Source organism: Manihot esculenta, chromosome 2 (assembly GCF_001659605.2).
Source record: "Manihot esculenta cultivar AM560-2 chromosome 2, M.esculenta_v8, whole genome shotgun sequence".
NCBI classification, from domain to species: domain Eukaryota; kingdom Viridiplantae; phylum Streptophyta; class Magnoliopsida; order Malpighiales; family Euphorbiaceae; genus Manihot; species Manihot esculenta.
This window is the reverse complement of record NC_035162.2, coordinates 5,287,705-5,307,158: the sequence shown is the minus strand read 5'-3', so window position 1 is coordinate 5,307,158 and position 19,454 is coordinate 5,287,705. Positions and strand designations below refer to the sequence as shown.

Sequence of the window (19,454 nt, the reverse complement as noted above, 5' to 3'; positions counted from 1 at the left end):
TGGTATAAACGAATCAAACTGTTTGTGAACTATTCGATATTCGATTTGATAACAACTTGATCGGGTTGACTCATTTTCTAAATGAATCGAACTCGATCTCATTTTTTAGCCTTGTTTAATAAACAAGTTGAGTTTGAATTTAGTAGTATTCGATTCATTTATACTCGCAAGTTCGGCTCGTTTTTAAATTTATGAACAAGTTTGCGAGCTGATCACTCGTGAATAGACTTACGAATAAACTTGTGAGCAGACTCTCAACAAACTTGTGAATAGACTGGTTGACCAACATTAATCCCATAACAAACGTTGAAGGAATATGAATGATTGTGACTTCTTTGCAAAAGTCATTAGTTTTGAATTTGAGAAATTTCAATTAAATAAAATTTATTTTATTTAAAGTTTTTTAATGATTTTATAATTTAAATTTTATTTTTAATTTAAATTTATTTATAATTTAAATGGATTTGAATTATATTGAGTTTGTCTATAAAATAATCGAGTTAAAATCCTAGTCTAAATGAGTTTAAATTCGAGTTTTTTGAATTGAGTTTGAGTTGACTCGTTAACGTGATAAACGAGTTTATTATAAATCGAGTTCAAATTTAATATTTATTTTATGAATTGAGTTTGAGGTTATAAATGAAATTCGAGTTTAACTTGAACTTTTAAATTTATTTTTTAATCGAAACTGAACTTATCAAAATTCGACTCGATTTAATTATATCTCTAAATATTATTAATCGTAAAATTTATTGTAGTTTTAGGTTGTTTATTATTTATATACATAACCTTCAAATTCTCGACGAGTGTTAAAATTCTAGTTTTTTTTAGTGAATATTTTTGCTTGATTTTCTAAAATGTTTAAGATTATTTTCTTAACTTAATTAAGTTATTTTTTAAAAAATAAATTTATTAAAAAGTAATTCATTTGAATCAAACAACCATGCATTTGTGTATACTTTCAGAATCAAGCATCCTTTGAATTTGGCTTATTGTTAATTACCTTCAACAACACATTTCTTGTTTCTCAAAAAAAAAAAAAAGAAAAAGAAAAAAGAAAAAGCTTGGTTTGGAGTTTGGTTCATTAGCGAATTGATACTGAACAATTGAGCTGATAAAAACAAGTAAAACAACGAGTGGGCTTCATAATGGGCTGATCAGAAAGTAGAATTTTGTTTAATTAATTAAAAGCCCAATGGACCTTTTCACTTACTAATTAATTCAGAGATTGGTTTGAGTCTATTTTTTTCAAAAAATTTTAGTTTAATAAAAACTAAGACAATAACACTAGATAAATATATGTAAAATTTAATAGGAAAAATAAAATTATTTGTTGTGGCAATTTATAAGCTACATTGTGAAATTGAACTAGAAAATTCATGCATAAAGTTTAAATTTATGGGTCTAATTACAATCGATTTGTGCAACTTATTGATTTTGGATGGCAATTTCATTGCATAGATAGGCGAAAAGCCCGACAGAACAAAGCACAAATTTAAAATTACATGTAATGAAAGAGGACAAAGGTCTTTGCGGCCAAAACAACCCAACGACGATGGCAGAGTCCGTAAAACGACAAGTTTTCATTCAAAATTTTCTTGCACGCAATTGGCTCTTACTTTCTTCGAAATCTTCACTGCACAATGCAACGTTCAAGTTCAACCAAACCAACAACTTAAAAGGGAGAATAGAACCCATTTCATAAGTTTAAGGACAAAAGTATTTGAACTTTCTCTACTTCCTTTTATCTTCAGGTTCTTTTTGACACATTTTCTCTCATCCCAAACAGCCAATTCTCGGATTCAAATAGCTCGGAAATATGCCAAATTGGGAACTTAAGAACTGCTGTCAGCACGACCAGGTCGTCTTCCTGGTCACCATCGGTGTCTTCTCCCTTGTTATCCTCGCGGTAAGCTTCCTTTTTAATTTTTTTGTCATTTTCTATGTTTTCTTTCCCTTGAAGATTATGAGCTTAATTAAGTCAACAAAGTCAAAAAACTTTTTCCTATTGGGTGTTCTTTTTGTTGCCAGATTTACAGTGCTGTAGTTCTAATCAGTTAAATCGTGTTGCAAAACCTTTTAGGTTCGATCTGCAGTCACATTGTTTACTGTTGTGGAGAAAATTTATTTGTTTCGAGCTTTATATATATAGCGAAACTAGGATAGAGGGTACCATCGTAGGATTTGTGCAAATTCACAACATAATTAAAAGGGTTGAGACGGATGGGTAGCGGCGATCATAGAGCATTGAAATCATGATAACAGCAATAGATTAAGATGGAAGATTTTGGGCTAAGTTGAAAGTTGTTTGCTGTGTTTTACATCAGTAAGCATTTTCCATTTTCGCCTGCGCTCCCAAGATAAGGATTCATGTCGCTGGAAGCATTAATTTAATTAAGATGGTTGCGAGTTTAGCTTTAAATTACGAATCATACTATTGCTATTTAGTTCGGTATATTAATTGTAGTGTGTTTAGTGGCATCAAGACTTTGTTTGCTTTTCTTCTCATCTAATGTTTAGTTTTGGTCTTTTTGTTGGCTGTAGCTATGGAGGACAATACTAATGACGCCTTTTAAGCTTATCACTGTATTTTTGCATGAAGCAAGTCATGCAATTGCGTGTAAACTCACGTGCGGTCAGGTAATAAGTTCTTGCTTCTCTCGAGAAATTCATTGATGGGACAGAGAAAGAATGAATATGCTTTCAAATCAGTAATCCACTTGATTGCAAAACATTGTAGTTTAATCCTTAATGGAAAATATCAATAGACAACTTGAACAAAGCATGCTACATTTGCTTTCTTTTTTGGTTATGAAACATTGCTTCCCTTAAAGTTGACTAATTGTTTAAGTGCGGTTTTAATGGACTATGATATGCTTATCCATTAAAGTGGATTTCCTGGAATGGTATTGGCGTAAATGGGGGTTCCTTTGAAATTTGCTTCAGATATTCCAGTTATGAGGTTTAGAGGCATGCTAAGCATCTAATTTGTCACTTTTCCCCTTAGTCACTAGCAAGGGAGATCTTGAAAATTTTGACCACTTAACGTTATGGACTTGACGGTTCTTTCTGGTCATCGACCAATGCACAATCTGATACAAACTTGACTTTTTTTGGTTAAGAATATACTCTACATAACAGAGATGTGCAGTGCAAAGTGATGCCCCTTTACGGCAGAATAACACATGTACTTTTGTCATGTCATTTCAAATTTTCGTGTCAGATAGATTATGCCATATCTTAGATTGTGTTGACAGCCAGCATAAAACTTTGTCATTTCTCACTATTAGCTTGGGATTAAGTCTTATTAGTTGTTGTGTTTTTATTTATTGAAGTGAAATGTAAACAAAGCACTTGCCCTCACTGCTACTCTTTTTCTGGAAAAGAATGAGAGATTTTTTTTTTTCATCATAAATTCAAATATCAATCTTTTGTCTGTTTCAGCGTGATTAACTTCCAGAGGTTAAAAAAAAAAAAAAAAATCAGAGGTCTGAAGCATAGTTCTTCACAACTTATGTAGTTGTAAACTAGTTTATTTAGTAATCGTTCTGCCTGGTTGCAAATATTGTCTCGTTGACTTCTGAATGTTTATTTGTAATGATAATTTTTTTCAGCAAGCAAATGGATGGATTTACAATATTCTCAATATCTAAACTATACTAGGAGTGATGTTGCTGAACTGTGAACTGCTAACATGCCAATGCACGTTAAGTATTCTCTGTCTGGGGAATGATCAATTACCATCATTCTCAAACAATGTAATATGCAGGTGGAGGGGATTCAGGTTCATGCAAATGAAGGTGGGGTGACACAAACACGGGGTGGTGTATATTGGTTGATCTTGCCTGCCGGATGTAATTCTCTTCTGCCCTTGAAAACTAGATTTTTAATTAGTGTTTTCTTAGCATGGCTATGGGACAGGGAAAGACAAGGGCGTGACTATTGGCTTTTGTTTGAAGTAAGAATCCAGAGATAGCTCAGAGTATATCATGCGTGTCTCTGTTGTGCATACATGTGTTTATGCATGAGAGATAGCTGTTGGCTGGTTCTCCTCCATCTCTTCTACTGGAAGCATAGTTTTTATTGCTTTTCTGTGTTTAAAACTGTAGGCCTATTCCAATTCCATCCTAACCATCATCGCTCTATATAAAAATGACAAAGCACACCAGACATTGCAGTGCTCTTAATTATGTCCTGTTCACAGTGTAATATACTTTTAATTGCCATTCTGGAGGTTCTTAAACAATAGTGTCATATAATATTCCATGAGTTCGAGTTTTGTATTGTTTCCCTAACATGCCATTCTGATTTTAAATTAAAATCCTATCCTTCTGTATAGATGTCCAATACTACTCCTTAATGACATTTGTAACATATAATCGCTTTTTTGAATCCAGATCTTGGTTCATCATTTTGGGGAATGGCTTTGATACTTGCATCCACAAATCTCACTACTGCAAGAATAGCAGCAGGTTGTCTTGCTGTTGCTTTGCTGGTAGTGCTCTTTGTTGCTAAAAATGTAAGTTAAGAGTAATAATAATAGTAATAATATATTTCCTTTTCCTAACATATGCTCTAACTTTTTGCTGATATTGTTCTTTAGTGGTAAATTAATATTCATTTCAAGGGGATTTATCAAGCTTTAAGGTTCTACTAATTTTACTGACTACATTATTTTTCAACAGTGGACACTTCGAGGTCTTTGTATCGGTGAGTTCTATTATGATTTTCTGGCTCTTTTTTTGTTACCAGTTTCATTGTATGTTTGAATTCTCACATCTTGTATGTTTACAATGAAAATTATCAGGATTCATTATTTTCCTTGCTATTATTTGGCTATTGCAAGAAACAACAAAAGTACGGATTCTTCGATATGTCATTCTCTTCATTGGTATAAAATCTTATTTAACCATATCTTCCTATTCTATTCTTAACTTGCTTCTGTAGAATAGTCTCTTTGCTAAATTGAGTATAAAAGTAATGTAATTTGCATCCAATATATCATTGCAGGAGTAATGAACAGTCTGTTCTCAGTTTATGGTAGACATTCTTCGTTCTTCTTTGCTGCCTTATTATTATTTGGTCAAATGGGCTGCTACATTAAAGTTATTGAATTCCTAATCACAAATAATTGGCAGATATTTATGATGATCTAATATCTAGAAGAGTCCACTCTAGTGATGCTGAGAAGTTTGCAGAAATTTGCCCCTGTCCTTGTAATGGTGTTGGTTGGGGAATTATTTGGTGAGTTTTTGTCAGAGTTCATCTATGATCTGTAGAAATGGTAATGCAATCTATGATTTTTGTTTCTGACACTCTTAAACATGATGACTGTTTGCAGGGGAATGATATCATTTATTTTTCTATGTGGTTCTATATATCTTGGACTTCTCATCTTATCTTGAGGTACAATCTACTAAACTATGGAAAATGAATCTGACCATGCTTTGTATAATAACATTCCCTTGATTGGCTTCCAGGTTCAGAATCAGGATCAAATATTTTCTTGATGAAATGGAGGGGCGTCTGTGTACTATTCACAATTGGCACCTTTTATCTCTTGCTTTCTTCACTTGTGTGAAACGTTGTCATTTTGATTCAACAGATGCTCAGTAGAGCTTTTTCCTGTGTAGTTTGAGACATGGCTCATTCTTTTAGCCCTTTTTATTTGGGGTATTTTAACAAACAATCTATGATTCATTTGTACAGACACACCAATTTACTGAATTTCAATGTACAATCCATTTACTGGCGGTGCTATTACATTTGACCGGCTTAGGTGGATTCACTTTAAATTCAAGATACAATAGTAATGGTGAAATTCACTTGTTTATACCCTAATTTCTTTTCTTATCATATTCATATCCAGCACAATTTATCAAATTATTACATTTTTATCCGTATTTATTTCTTTTTATTAATCAAATAAACGTCGCAACTCTCCTAAATAACTTTAAGATTTGAGTAACATTATTGGAATTGTATAAATTGGGTTCAGATTAACCTAGCTAATATCAAAAACTAATTAACATTGAATTTAATCACATCTAAAATATTGTTGCTTTTCCAAAAGTCACTTTCTTTGGACTCCAAGTCAAACCTCGCCAATTGATATATGGGAGACCTTCGACAGTTACGGGCCATAATCGATCTGATTCGAAATTGTTACTTGGAGCCGCTATCCTGAAAATGTCACTGGTTTAAGTACATAGGCAGACGTTGCTCTCTACCCATCTTCCCACCTCCCTTTATTCGCCGGGCTGCAACAATTTTCCGCTTAGTTTCAGGTAATCATATCTCCTATCTTTTGAAGTCGTCTGAAGTTAGACGCATTTCAGCACTCAAAACAGCTGCCTACCACATGTTTGACAATATGTTAGTGAGAAAACAGTAGCTCCCACTTATGATTTTCATTGCTTCAGAAAATTATGCAGGTCCAAGTAGTAGGATATCTGTATTTGCGGGACTTGGTGAATTTTTAATGAAACAATTTATACTCACATATTTGTGTTATTAATTTAGTTCAGTTTTAGTGGGATTGTTGTTCAATTATTCTGCTTCTTTTTGGTACTTTCTTCCTTTTCTTAGGGGCGTATATCATAGATGGAAACTCAAGGTCAAGGGGAAGTGTGTTCACCTGAAATTCTTGCTTATATGGAACTTGCACTAGAACAGGTAATTCATTAACCTTGCTAGTAGGAAAAAGATCAGATTAAAATCTTGAGATACTTCCGCAGTTTTCGTAATCTTCATGAGCAGACTTGATTGATATCAGGAAACCTGTATACCAATTCTCCACCTATATATCTATAAAAAGATGAGGTGTCTACTAAATTATTTTTGAAATTTGACAAGGCTAAGTTAACCTCTAGCTGAAGGAAGATGGAAATCAAGGGAAGTATTTTAGTTCCATATTATCCTAGATGCGTGGTATATGACTGTAGTGCTTTGTTATTATGGGCAGGAGTCATATTATGTAGGTGCTACTTGTTACTCCTGGCATGCTAAGAAAATGTTTTTTTCTGCTTAAAGCAAGTGAAATGTATGTTGATCCTTTTAGCATGTTTTCAATTTAATTTGTTGCTTTGGATTTTAAACTTGTTTTACTTTGATGTATTATCTGTTTGTCGTAGGGCAGGCAAAACATGCTTTGGATTGTCTTGAAGTGCCAGTGGGGTAGGCTCTTTTCTATTGTAATACTACTTTGTAATTTTCAGTAGGATGAGCAAGTTGAGGTTTAGGTTGAGGCTTCTGCATCTTTACTAAGATATGCAAAGACACTTCCTTTGAAAAGTTTTTGGTACAAATGCAATGTAATTTTCTGCTGTTATAATGACCGGCTTTGTTTTGTCTAAGATGCTTAATATTTGCATTTACCCATTCCAGAAAAATGAATTTGCTTCTTCTTGTGTGAAGATTTTTTCTTTAATAATTATAGTATTTGGGCAGTTCTTCATTTCATAATAAAATATTTTTCTTATTGACCAGTTGTGTGATGGTTGAAAGTGGGAAAGTAATTGCATCTGGAAGAAACCGAACCACAGAGACAAGAAATGTAAGTTGATGCATCATTTCTCTCATCCATTGATCTAACTCTTCTAACATCCTTTAATGATGTTCTATGAATAGTTTCATCACTTGAGCTCCTCTGAACTATGTTGGTTTTCTGTGTGAATACATGAATGTTTTGTTCTTCACAGAATCCTATAATGTATTTGACCTAGTAATACCTTGTAATTTACTTGCTACTTGAACACATAATCTGACCTTTATTCAAGGGAAACTGAACCTCCAGTTCTCCTGAAAATTGCAATATAACTGTAAATTTGGAAAATCAAGTAATAATAGACAGAATTTATAAGTAATCATACTATAAAATCCTTACTTTTACAACTTATGAGTTTCTACTTTAATTTGTTGTGGCAGGCTACAAGACATGCAGAAATGGAAGCAATAGATGTTCTTCTCGAGCAGTGGCAGAAAACTGGACTTTCAGTGTCAGAAGTTGCTGAAAAGTTTTCAAAATGCACTCTCTATGTTACATGTGAACCATGTATAATGTGTGCTGCAGCTTTGTCTATTCTTGGTATCTGCTTGTTTTCAAATGATAATTCCCTGTTACTTCTCTTCTAATTTTATTTACTAGTCTAGTTAATAACTTGTTCTGTTGTTCCCTTTCTTAGGTATAAAGGAAGTATATTACGGCTGTGCAAATGATAAATTTGGAGGCTGTGGGTCAATATTGTCTTTGCATTCAAGCAGCAATCAACCGCATGATAGGTATGCCTTGTTTATAGATTCTGAATAACTACAAGCATAAGAAGGAAATTGCAAATGGCATGTGAGGATATAGGACCTTAGTATTTAACTAAATTCAACAAAATCAAGGGGATGTCCGTCTCACGTTTCTGAGAAACAAAGTAAGCCAGTGATAGTGTATCATTCTTAAGATTCTATAATGTGGCTTAGATTTAGAATGCTTTTATCTTCAATATGAAAATAACATTTCAGATCGGTCCATTTATACTATTTTTACTAAAGAAAAGTAACAAAACACAATCAGGGGAAATATGGATTACTCTTGGGTCAAGAGCCTGGACAGATCATTGGGTCTAGGCCATCTCTTAAAACAGCAAAGAGCAAGCACAGTTGAACAAGAAGACAACTTAAGAATGAGAAATGCTTAATCATATGCAGTTGTTGTTGTCTCATGTACTTGTATCTTCAATGGCTTTAACGCCAGTAATTATACAATTATTTCCTTTAGTTTCATGACTGTGTGGTTATCGAAACCGGTCAAAAATAACCTTTTTGGTTATCAACAATTTTATAACTGTAGATAGTAGCAAAAGGATCGAATCCACATGGAATTGATACTTACCTATTTTCCTTATCAAGACCAAGTAAACAACTGAAAGTAAATAAAAGGGGGTTTTGAGATTGATGAATTAAACTACTACGGAAAGCAATAAAGTAAAGCAAATAACAAAAGTAAAGAAGATTCGGATATGAAAAAAGCTCTAGTTGAAGAATTGGATCCACTTCAGTTGTTAGGATTGATCATTGACACTTAGGTTCATTTGTTTGAATCAATAAATTAGTTATGGAGATGGAAGACGCTTCTCACCACCATAGCCCTTCTTAATCATAAATTAATTAGGAAACGTCTTCTAATTAATTACTAATCAACAAGTTGTCAAGGAACGTCCTTGGGCCTTTGGCATTTAACAACTGTCAATTGCATTAAGAAATAGAGACACCTAATTCTAGCTACCCAAACGCATGTTGATATTGCTAGATCATGCAATTTTCTTAGTTTTTACACCAAGAGTTACTTGTGTTTGAATAATTCAAGCAATTACGGACTTAAAACTATACAAACTAACAAATTATTTCTTTGCAATCAAGAATCAATGGGCCCTATTGATCTTGTAGCATATAATATTTGTTATTTTTTCACAATAGAGATTACAATCTATGAGAGACAGTATCTAAACAGGAAGGAAAATCAAGCCTATGATTATACAATCCCTAAGATTAAGCAACTGACCCATCTATCAATATTTACTTCCTATATTAACATATTTACTTTCTATAACTTATAACACTCCCCCTCAAGTTGGATCATAAATATTAATTATGCCCAACTTGTTACATATATAATCAACTCGAGTCCCATTCAGAGCTTTAGTGAAAATATCTCCTAATTGTTCTTCAGTTCGAATATGTCCTGTTGATATTATCTTTTGTTGGACCTTTTCACGAATAAAATGACAATCAATCTCGATGTGTTTAGTCCTCTCGTGAAATACTGGGTTGGAGGCATCATCCACATATACTACAAGCAGAATTACTCCATTATCAGAATTTCTATAAAACACTGAGTGATCACACTTACTCATCTTCATTCCAAATTGTTGGACCACCTCACTAAACCTACCAAACCATGTCCGAGGACTCTGTTTCAAGCCATAAAGGGATTTTCGAAGTTTACAAATCTTACCTGACTCCCCCTGAGCAACAAAACCAGGTGGTTGCTCAATATAAACCTCCTCCTGAAGATCACCATGAAGAAAAGCATTTTTAATATCCAATTGATGCAAAGGCCAATCATGAGTTGCCGCCAAGGAAATAAACAATCGGACAGATGCGAGCTTGGCAACTGGGGAGAATGTATCAGAATAGTCAACTCCATAAGTTTGTGCATAACCTTTGGCCACTAAACGGGCCTTGAGGCGAGCAATAGATCCATCAGGGTTTACTTTCACTGCAAACACCCATTTGCACCCAATAGCCCGCTTTCCTGAGGGCAAGGACATAAACTCCCAAGTACCATTAGTGTCAAGGGCCATCATTTCCTCTTCCATTGCAGCACGCCAACCAGGATGGGACAAAGCCTCAATAACAGTTTTGGGAATTGAAATAGAATCTAAAGCAGTGATAAAACAACGAGAAGAGGAGGATAATTGATCATAAGAGACACAAGATGAAATAGGATAAGTGCAAGTACGTTTACCTTTGCGAAGAGCAATGGGCAAATTCAAATCAGACAGTGAAGGATCAGTGGGAGCAGGATCGGTCGACGAAGAAGCGGGTAGCGGAACGGAGTCAGAGTCCTCTAAGCGTCTGGAATACACATGAAAGATGGAAGGGCGACCTGGCACATGAGCGAAAGGTGTAGGAGTAGTCTGAGGAGACAGAGAGCGAACAGTGTATAACAAGAGGTCATCTTCCTCCTCCTGGGTGTTATAAATAGATGATGGCAGAAAAAACGGAGTGGACTCAAAGAATGTTACATCCGCAGACACAAGATACCGATTCAGATCAGAAGAAAAACAACGATACCCTTTCTGACGTCGAGAGTAGCCAAGGAAGACACATTTGAGTGATTTGGGATCCAATTTAGTAACCTGTGGACGAACATCACGAACAAAACAAGTACAACCAAAGATACGTGGCTCAATAGGAAACAAAGATTTAGTGGAAAACAAAATGTTATAAGGGATATCACCATGAAGGATGGAGGAAGGCATGGGATTGATCAAAAAACAAGCAGTGGATACAGTATCAGCCCAAAAACATTTAGGTACCTTCATTTGGAATAAGAGGGCTCTGGCTACTTCAAGAAGATGTCGATTTTTTCTTTCAGCAACTCCATTTTGTGAAGGAGTGGCAATACAAGAGGACTGATGAAGAATCCCTTTTTGTAACAAACAAGATTGAAATTCCCCAGAGAGATACTCTTTAGCATTATCACTTTGCAATATACGGATGGAAGTATTGAATTGGGTTTGGATTTCAGCATAAAATGCATAAAAAATAGAAAATATTTCTGAACGACTCTTCATTAAAAATAACCAAGTAGTACGAGAGAAATCATCAACAAAAGTAACAAAATACTTAAAGCCAGACTTAGACACAACAGGACAAGGACCCCAAACATCTGAATGGACTAACTCAAAGGGGGACGAAGCCCGTTTATTGACTCGAGACAATGTAGGTAAACGATGATGTTTGACAAATTGACAAGACTCACAATCTAGAATAGACAAAGAATGAAACTCTGGGTATAACTTCTTCAAAGCCGAGAGAGAAGGATGTCCCAAACGACAATGAACATCAAAAGGTGTTAAACGCGTGGAGCATACTAGAGATCGAGGAAGTCGAGATAGTTGCTGATCCAAGACGTAAAGACCCTCTGACTCACTCCCTCTATCAATAATCTGCTTCGTCGAAAGATCCTGAAGAACACAGTGATCAGGAAAGAATGAAACACAATAATTCAATGCACGAGTGAGTTTACTCACGGAAAGCAAATTAAATGCAAACTTAGGGAGACATAAAACAGAGGATACAGAAAGAGAAGGAGTTAAGTTGACATGACCAGAACCCATGACAGAAGATTTAGTGCCATCAGTAAGAGTAACATAAGAAGGTGATGTATGAGACTTAAGATTGGACAAAAGGATAGAATTACCTGACATATGATCGGTAGCACCAGAATCAATAATCCATTTGGAGAATGAAGACACAAGACATGCAGTAGAGTTACTTGACTCGGCAATTGCAGTGATAGAGGAGGAATTAGAGGATTTTAGAAATGCCTGGTATTGGATGAATTGTGCATACTCGTCTGCAGATATCAAAATTCCATGATCGGAAGATCCATTCAATTTGTGTTCCGTGATTTTAGTCATCATAGGAATCACATCAGTTACGGTGGTGGTTTTAACTTCAGCCATAAGGACAACCAACCCAAAACGATAACAACAAAAGAAACACAGAATCAAAAAACAGTACCCGGCGTGAACAGTACCGATGAACAGTACCGATGAACAATACCTATGAACAATGTCGATGAACAGTACCCGAATATGAATAGTACCTAAAACACCTCCACCCAATACCCGAATGGCAAACAAACTTCAGATCTGACAAGTGGACGGTGTGGCGACTCTAACGACGGTGAGATCCAAATGTTACCCTTTATGGGTAACCCAAATGAACAGAGCCCTAAGTCTCAAAAAAAAAAAAATTTAAAACTTGACGAGAGAGAGAAAAATTAAATCTCTGCGAGAAAGACTCTGATACCATGTAGAAATATAATATTTGTTATTTTCTCACAATAGAGATTACAATCTATTTATACATGAGAGACAGTATCTAAACATGAAGGAAAATCAAGCCTATGATTATATAATCCCTAAGATTAAGCAACTGATCCATCTATCAATATTTACTTCCTATATTAACATATTTACTTCCTATAACTTATAACAGATCTAAACCACAAAGCAACAATGGAATTAAGCATGAAATTGCATAAATATTGAAAAACAAAAGATAAACAATGTATGTTCAGATCTCCCAATCCATAAAACAACCGAAGTTTCACCTAACCTTCAACTAGAAAAAAAGGTTTCAGCAACTCATGGCTGAAACAAAATCAAAAATAAAGAAAGAGATGAAGAAGAGATATGGCCACTTGCAATCCCGTATGTATGTCCAAGAGAGAGTAGAAAAAGCATGGGGAGGCTCCTTATGTGTCTTTTTGTAATTGAAAGTGTTGCTCTAGGTCTCCTTGATGAGGTGGAGCCTTCTTTTGAATTTTGAATTTTGAATTTTGATTACTTGGGGGGCAAGTATGTCTTGATTACTTGGGGGGTAAGTATGTCTTCTTGAGATTTGGCTTCCTAAACAAGCTAAATTTTGAATTCTGAATTTTGAATGTGTATCTTCTTGAGATTTGACTTCTTGAAAAAGGGAAAAGTTTCTTGAAGATTTGAAATTTGAATTTCAAATTACTCTGCTTAATGTACTTTCCTTATTTACCACTTTCCTTATTTATCTTCACTTCAGCTGCAACTTGACTTGGGCAACAAGCTTATTCTCCTTTGTCCCTTTTTAGGCAGTTTTAAGAGCATTTTCACCAAATTACCTCTTTACACCATTTTCTGCAAAATAAGATCAAAACCACAGAATTAAGCAGAAAAAGTGTAAATTAATATTAATAACAATATGATAAAATGATCTAAATTTGGTTCTATCAAATACCCCCACACCTAGCCTTTTGCTTGTCCTCAAGCAAATAAACTTAGTCAAACAAGCTCTCTTTGCTACTTGATCCTTTATTTCCACTTAAGTTCTTACTCTAGACCCCTACTTTGAAGCATTGCAGTGAAGAGTGTATGCACCAAGATTACTCTCCTTCTTTCCTTGTCTCCCTTTATCTACCATGGCCAGTATTTGTTTTCCTCAAGAGAGATATTACCAATGCACATGTTCTTGTTCAATTAAGACTTTTTCTAGCTCTCAGAGTGATTTGCCTTTACCTTGAAGCACTTATTCAGCCTTTTGCACTTTATTCTTGCTTGAAAAAGTCACCAACTTTTTGACGCGAAGGTACATATTTGTGATACCTACCCCCAGTTACTCAGTTGGTCACCTGTCCAAGTGGCTACTAGCTCTGTTTATAGTCTTTTGACCATTGGAACAGTTTTCAATTTGTGCTTTTGAAGTCTAGCATTTGCTGAATTTCTTATTCTCAATGAATAAGGCAAATCAACACCAATTGCTAAAATAAGTCATATTTCATTATTCACACATCTTTATTATTCTCTCCAATAAGCACTGTCATATATTTTTCACCATGGCAAGTTCAAATATTCAATTCAAAAGGAAATTCTCAAAGATGAATACAACTCACTGCAATTGATTCAACTTAGGTTTAAAGAGTCATCACATCAATTAAGTCATAGAAAGAAAGCTCATTCAACATAGCCTATGTGTTTGAGTAAAGCATGCCAAAACAGAAAAAAGAAAAAAAACTGTGGCTACATGTGTGTGCATTAAAAGCAAAAATAACAAAAATGAAAAATGTGTGCAAATTAAAAAAAATTAAAGCTAAAAAGAACTTAAAATAAAAATTCAGAGATATGCACCCCCACACCTAATTCATGCATTGTCCTTAATGTATTGGAAATATTAAAGTTCAAAGGAAACTGAGTACTCCCCTGGTGTGGTTTGTGTGGTGCGAAACACTAAGCAAACTGAGAAGGATGATTCAGTGGAACTCCTTCCACTACTTGCACTGTGAACCCTTCATAGTATGGTTTCAGGTATGGTTCATCCCAAACATCATGTCTTGCACTCTTCTTTATTTTGTCTACGTGCCATGGTTCATCAGTTTGGGCATGAAAGATTTGTTCATAGAAGCCATTCTCTTCAGATTCTGGAAGTTGTTGCATGGGGAGCTTCTGATTAGGTAGATAAGGGTCTGTCTGCGTTGGGTTTCTGGCTGAACTGGATTCCACATGCTCCATTGGTGTGGGCGATTTGACTTCATCTTTTAGAAGGGGGACGGGCGGTCCACTGCTCAACTGCGTTTGGTCACAGTCCATCTGCTGAAGGTAGCAAACTTTTGCTTTCAGTTTTGGCTCCCTTTGGCTTCCTTCATCTTTTTGGCTAGTCTCCCTTGGAGTTTGTTTCACAGCATCTAGCAATGGTATGTTGATCTCTACTTTCCTGAAGATCTCAAGGATCTCTCTTTCTTCTTTTTCTTTTTGTGATTTTTCAAACCTTTTTGGAAATGGAGGTGGAATCTTGAAACTTACTTGCTGATTTGTGTTCTGTTGGTGTACTGGTGCTGTTTGCCCAGCCTGTTTGGACAAACAGTTTTTCGGCTATTTTTCTTCAGCAGCTTGTCTTTGCACTTGTGAACTTCCATCATCAGTCTTGACATCTTGAAGCTCTTTCCCACTTCTTAACATGATTGCACTTACATTTTGCCTGGGATTAGTTTCAGTTTGGGAAGGTAACTTACCTTGGGATTCAAGCTTGCTCACTGAGGTGGCTATTTGACCCATTTGTTGTTGGAGGCTTTGCACAGAATTTGCCAATGTCTTCATCATCTCCTCAAGGTGCATATTGGAACTTGGAGGTGCTGGACTTCTTTGATAGTTCTGGTGGTTGTTAGCCCTAGCATAGCTAAAGTTCGGATGGTCCCTCCAACCTGGATCTACTTGTTGGTCATCCTTATGAAGTGTAGGACATTGATCAGTTGGGTGTCCTACATGTGCACATATCCCACATGGTCTTACTCGCTGAAGTTGTTGAGCTTGTTGAGCTTGACCTATAACAAGACTTTTCACAGCAGAGGTTAGTTCAGAAATTTGAGAAGTGAGAACAGATGTACTTATCTCATTGACTCCTCTTTGCAGTTGCTTTTCATCTCCATATTATCTAGATGATGCTGCAAGTGTTGAAATCAACACTCTGATTGCTTGAGGGGTTCTATCTCCAATTGAACCTCCACATGCTACATCAATGAATTTCCTTTCGGATGGTAGCAAACCTCCATAGAAGAATTCTATGAGTGATTTATCTGAAATGTCATGTTGAGGACAGCTTGTACTCAATCTCTTAAATCTTTCCCAATAATCATACAAATCCTCAATTTCTTTTTGTTTAATACCACTAATCTCTCTTCTTATGCCTATGGCTTTAGAAGTTGAGAAATATTTATTCAGAAAAGCTCTAACCATACCATCTCAAGAAGTGATTGATCCAGGTGGTAAGTAAAATAACCAATCTTTGGCATAATCATCAAGTGAGAATGGGAATGCTCTCAGTTTTACATGCTCTTCAGATATGTCTTGCGGCCTCATGGATGAACATACAATGTGAAATTCTTTTAAGTGCTTATGTGAATTTTCATTCTCCAAACCTCTAAATTTAGGTAGTAGATGTATCAAACCTGTTTTGAGCTCAAAATGGGCTGTCAAAGGTGGGTAAGTGATGCACCATAGTGTTTGATCATCCACAGGGGCTACCAACTCTCTCAGTGTTCTTTCTCTTGATTTTGGTGCCCTTTGTGGCTCAATTTCAGCATATACAGCAGGTTCAGAAGGTCTTTGGACTGGTGCAGCAGGTTGCACATGAAATTCTGCCATCTCAGCGGCTGTTTGGGCAAACACAGCAATGTTCTGTGCTATTTCTTCAGTTGCTGGTTCTGTTTCAGCAGTTTATGTTGCTGGTTCTGTTTGAACAGCAACTTTAGGTTCTGTTATGGCAGATTCAGTGTGTGCTGTCCAAGGGACAGCAGCTTCAGCAGGTTGCTGTTCTTGGACAGCAGCAGGTGGTTCAGCTGGGGTTGTCTTTCGGATAGCAGCAGTTGCAGCAGTTTGGACAGCAACAGGGGATGCAGAAGGTGGACAGCAGTTGCTGTCTCTGTTTTCAGCAGCTTGGACAGCAACAAATTCTGGACGTTTGACAGCAGGTGCTGCAGAATTTTCTTCAGCAAAAGTGTGTTGTGCAGCAGTGTTTATGGTTGCCTTTTGGACAGTAGCTAGTTCTGTTTCTCGGAACAACAAGTTTAACAGCAGATTCAGCTTTGATTTCAGCAGCAGGTGGACAAGATTGTTCTGGTTTTTAGACAACAGTCTTGACAGTAGGTGTAGAAGGTGATTGTTCAGCAGCATTGTTGAGGGTGGCTTTGAGGCTTGGTTCCTCGACTTGACTTGCTTTCCAAGTCGCTTGATTGTACGCTTAATTTCTAGATCGTAAGGCAGAGTTTCCTTGCATCCAGTCCTGTTTATGAAAGAAAAATAAATCAGTTAAATTAACTCCTCGGCAACGGCGCTAATTTTTTACTGTGCGGTTGTTGAAACCGGTCAAAAATAACCTTTTTGGTTATCAACAATTTTACAACTGTAGATAGTGGCAAAAGGATCGAATCCACAGGGAATTGATACTTACCTATTTTTCTTATCAAGACCAAGTAAACAACTGAAAGTAAATAAAAGGGGGGTTTTGAGATTGATGAATTAAACTACTACGGAAAGCAATAAAGTAAAGCAAATAACAAAAGTAAAGAAGATTCGAATATGAGAAGCTCTAGTTGAAGAATTGGATCCACTTCAGTTATTGGGATTGATCATTGACACTTAGGTTCCTTTGTTTGATTCAATAAATTAGTTATGGAGATGGAAGACGCTTCTCACCACCATATCCCTCCTTAATCATAAATTAATTAGGGAACGTCCTCTAATTAATTACTAATTAACAAGTTGTTAAGGAACGTCCTTGGGCCTTTGGCATCTAACAACTGTCAATTGCATTAAGAAATAGAGAGACCTAATTCTAGCTACCCAAACGCATTGTGATATTGCTAGATCATGCAATTTCCTTAGTTTTTACATCAAGAGTTACTTGTGTTTAAATAATCCAAGTAATTACGGACTTAAAACTATCAAAACTAACAAATTATTTCTTTACAATCAAGAATCAATGGGCCCTATTGATCTAAACCACAAAGTAACAATGGAATTAAGCGTGAAATTGCATAAATATTGAAAAACAAAAGATAAACAATGTATGTTCAGACCTCCCAATCCATAAAATAATCAAAGTTTCACCTAATTTTCAACTAGAAAAAAAGGTTTCAGCCACTCATGGCTAAAACAAAACCAAAAATAAAGAAAGAGATGTAGAAGAGATGTGGTCACTTGCAATCCCGTATGTGTGTCCAAGGGAGAGTAGAAAAAGCATGGGGAGGCTCCTTATGTGTCTTTTTATAGTTGAAGGTGTTGCCCTAGGTCTCCTTGATGATGTGAAGCCTTCTTTTGAATTTTGAACTTTGAATCTTGATTACTTGGGAGGCAAGTATGTCTTGATTACTTGGGGGGCAAGTATGTCTTGATTACTTGGGGGGCAAGTATGTCTTGATTACTTGGGGGGCAAGTATGTCTTGATTACTTGGGGGGCAAGTATGTCTTGATTACTTGGGGGGCAAGTATGTCTTCTTGAGATTTGGCTTCCTAAACAAGCTGAATTTTGAATTCTGAATTTTGAATGTGCATCTTCCTGAGATTTGGCTTCTTGAATAAGGGAAATGTTTTTTGAAGATTTGAAATTTGAATTTCAAATTACTCTGCTGAATGTACTTTCCTTATTTAGCACTTTCCTTATTTAACACTTTCCTTATTTATCTTCACTTCAGCTGCAACTTGACTTGGGCAACAAGCTTATTCTCCTTTGTCCCTTTTTAGGCAGTTTTAAGAGCATTTTCATCAAATTACCTCTTTATACCATTTTCTGCAAAATAAGATCAAAACCACAGAATTAGAATTAAGCAGAAAAAGTGTGATAAAATTGTCTAAATTTGGTTCTATCATTTCATCATATATCATTGCAATATGTGAATCACTTCCTGCTTGCAGATTATTATGTCTGAAGGAAAATATTATATTTTTCTTATTGATTTCTCTTAGTAGAATATGAGGTTGTTATTAGTTGTTCATTTCCTGGATTGTCTAGTTCCTGATGCAAGGATGTGCAATCAATAGGTAGAGATTTCAATTAAAGTGCATCGTCCATTATCATGCATGATACAATTCAGGTCAACTCTTAATTTATCGTTTATGTTGATAGTGGGGAAGTTGCGCAAGGAAAGGGTTTCAAATGTATTGGGGGAGTAATGGCGTCTGAAGCAGTCTCCCTGTTGCGATGTTTCTATGAGCAAGGGAACCCTAATGGTAAGTAATTTCATTGATTCGGGGAAAATGCCATTATTTCTTTTGATGATTTCCTTCTTTTTCATTTTTCCTTTCTACTAATGCGTGTTTACCCCCCTTTTTTTCAGCTCCAAAGCCTCACAGGCCAGTGACTCTCCAGCCAGCAGATCACTAATACCTTTCATGCTGTCTATAGTCATGATTGAGGAGTAATTGGATAATGAAGAATAGTCATTATATCGTTATACTTGAAAATTAGGCAGACGACTGTTTAAGTGCAGCGGCATTGTAAAATGTTTGTTAGAAATTGAGAAATACTGGCAAAAGTTTTCGGAATTTAGCTCTCTTTTATCCTTTTTGCCCAACATAAGCAAAAATCATTATCTTTCCAATTGAGGAAAATGAGGATGTACCATACATTATAGAAGCTGATGGAAGCTT

General features: G+C 35.7%; 2 protein-coding genes across 3 annotated transcripts; both read left to right on the top strand.

The window, feature by feature from the left end:
• Nucleotides 1-1,514: 1,514 nt before the first annotated feature.
• On the top strand, nt 1,515-5,763 carry LOC110603212. 2 transcript variants are annotated; one of them, XM_021740917.2, is made up of 10 exons: nt 1,515-1,909; nt 2,545-2,640; nt 3,770-3,854; nt 4,398-4,519; nt 4,686-4,710; nt 4,808-4,891; nt 5,011-5,040; nt 5,139-5,244; nt 5,342-5,406; nt 5,481-5,763. In XM_021740917.2, exons 1-9 carry the CDS (start codon nt 1,820-1,822, stop codon nt 5,403-5,405), a joined length of 702 nt encoding a protein of 233 aa, XP_021596609.1. In that variant the 5' UTR covers nt 1,515-1,819; the 3' UTR covers nt 5,406; nt 5,481-5,763. The 2 variants fall into 2 exon arrangements, with proteins under 2 accessions (XP_021596609.1, XP_043809968.1); XM_043954033.1 differs by lacking the exon at nt 5,011-5,040.
• Nucleotides 5,764-5,977: 214 nt separating this feature from the next.
• LOC110603220 (tRNA-specific adenosine deaminase TAD2) lies at nt 5,978-19,378 on the top strand. Its single transcript, XM_021740926.2, has 8 exons — nt 5,978-6,287; nt 6,589-6,675; nt 7,139-7,176; nt 7,489-7,555; nt 7,927-8,086; nt 8,184-8,280; nt 18,931-19,034; nt 19,142-19,378. Exons 2-8 carry the CDS (start codon nt 6,604-6,606, stop codon nt 19,186-19,188), a joined length of 585 nt encoding a protein of 194 aa, XP_021596618.1. The 5' UTR covers nt 5,978-6,287; nt 6,589-6,603; the 3' UTR covers nt 19,189-19,378.
• Nucleotides 19,379-19,454: the final 76 nt, after the last annotated feature.

Coding starts and splice junctions, on each gene's coding strand:
- LOC110603212 (XM_021740917.2), top strand. CDS start 1,820: ATGCCAAATTGGGAACTTAAGAACTGCTGTCAGCACGACCAGGTCGTC. Junction 4,520..4,685: donor TGCTCTTTGTTGCTAAAAAT/GTAAGTTAAGAG, acceptor ATTTTTCAACAG/TGGACACTTCGAGGTCTTTG. Junction 4,711..4,807: donor ACTTCGAGGTCTTTGTATCG/GTGAGTTCTATT, acceptor GAAAATTATCAG/GATTCATTATTTTCCTTGCT.
- LOC110603220 (XM_021740926.2), top strand. CDS start 6,604: ATGGAAACTCAAGGTCAAGGGGAAGTGTGTTCACCTGAAATTCTTGCT. Junction 7,177..7,488: donor TGTCTTGAAGTGCCAGTGGG/GTAGGCTCTTTT, acceptor CTTATTGACCAG/TTGTGTGATGGTTGAAAGTG. Junction 8,087..8,183: donor TGCAGCTTTGTCTATTCTTG/GTATCTGCTTGT, acceptor TCCCTTTCTTAG/GTATAAAGGAAGTATATTAC.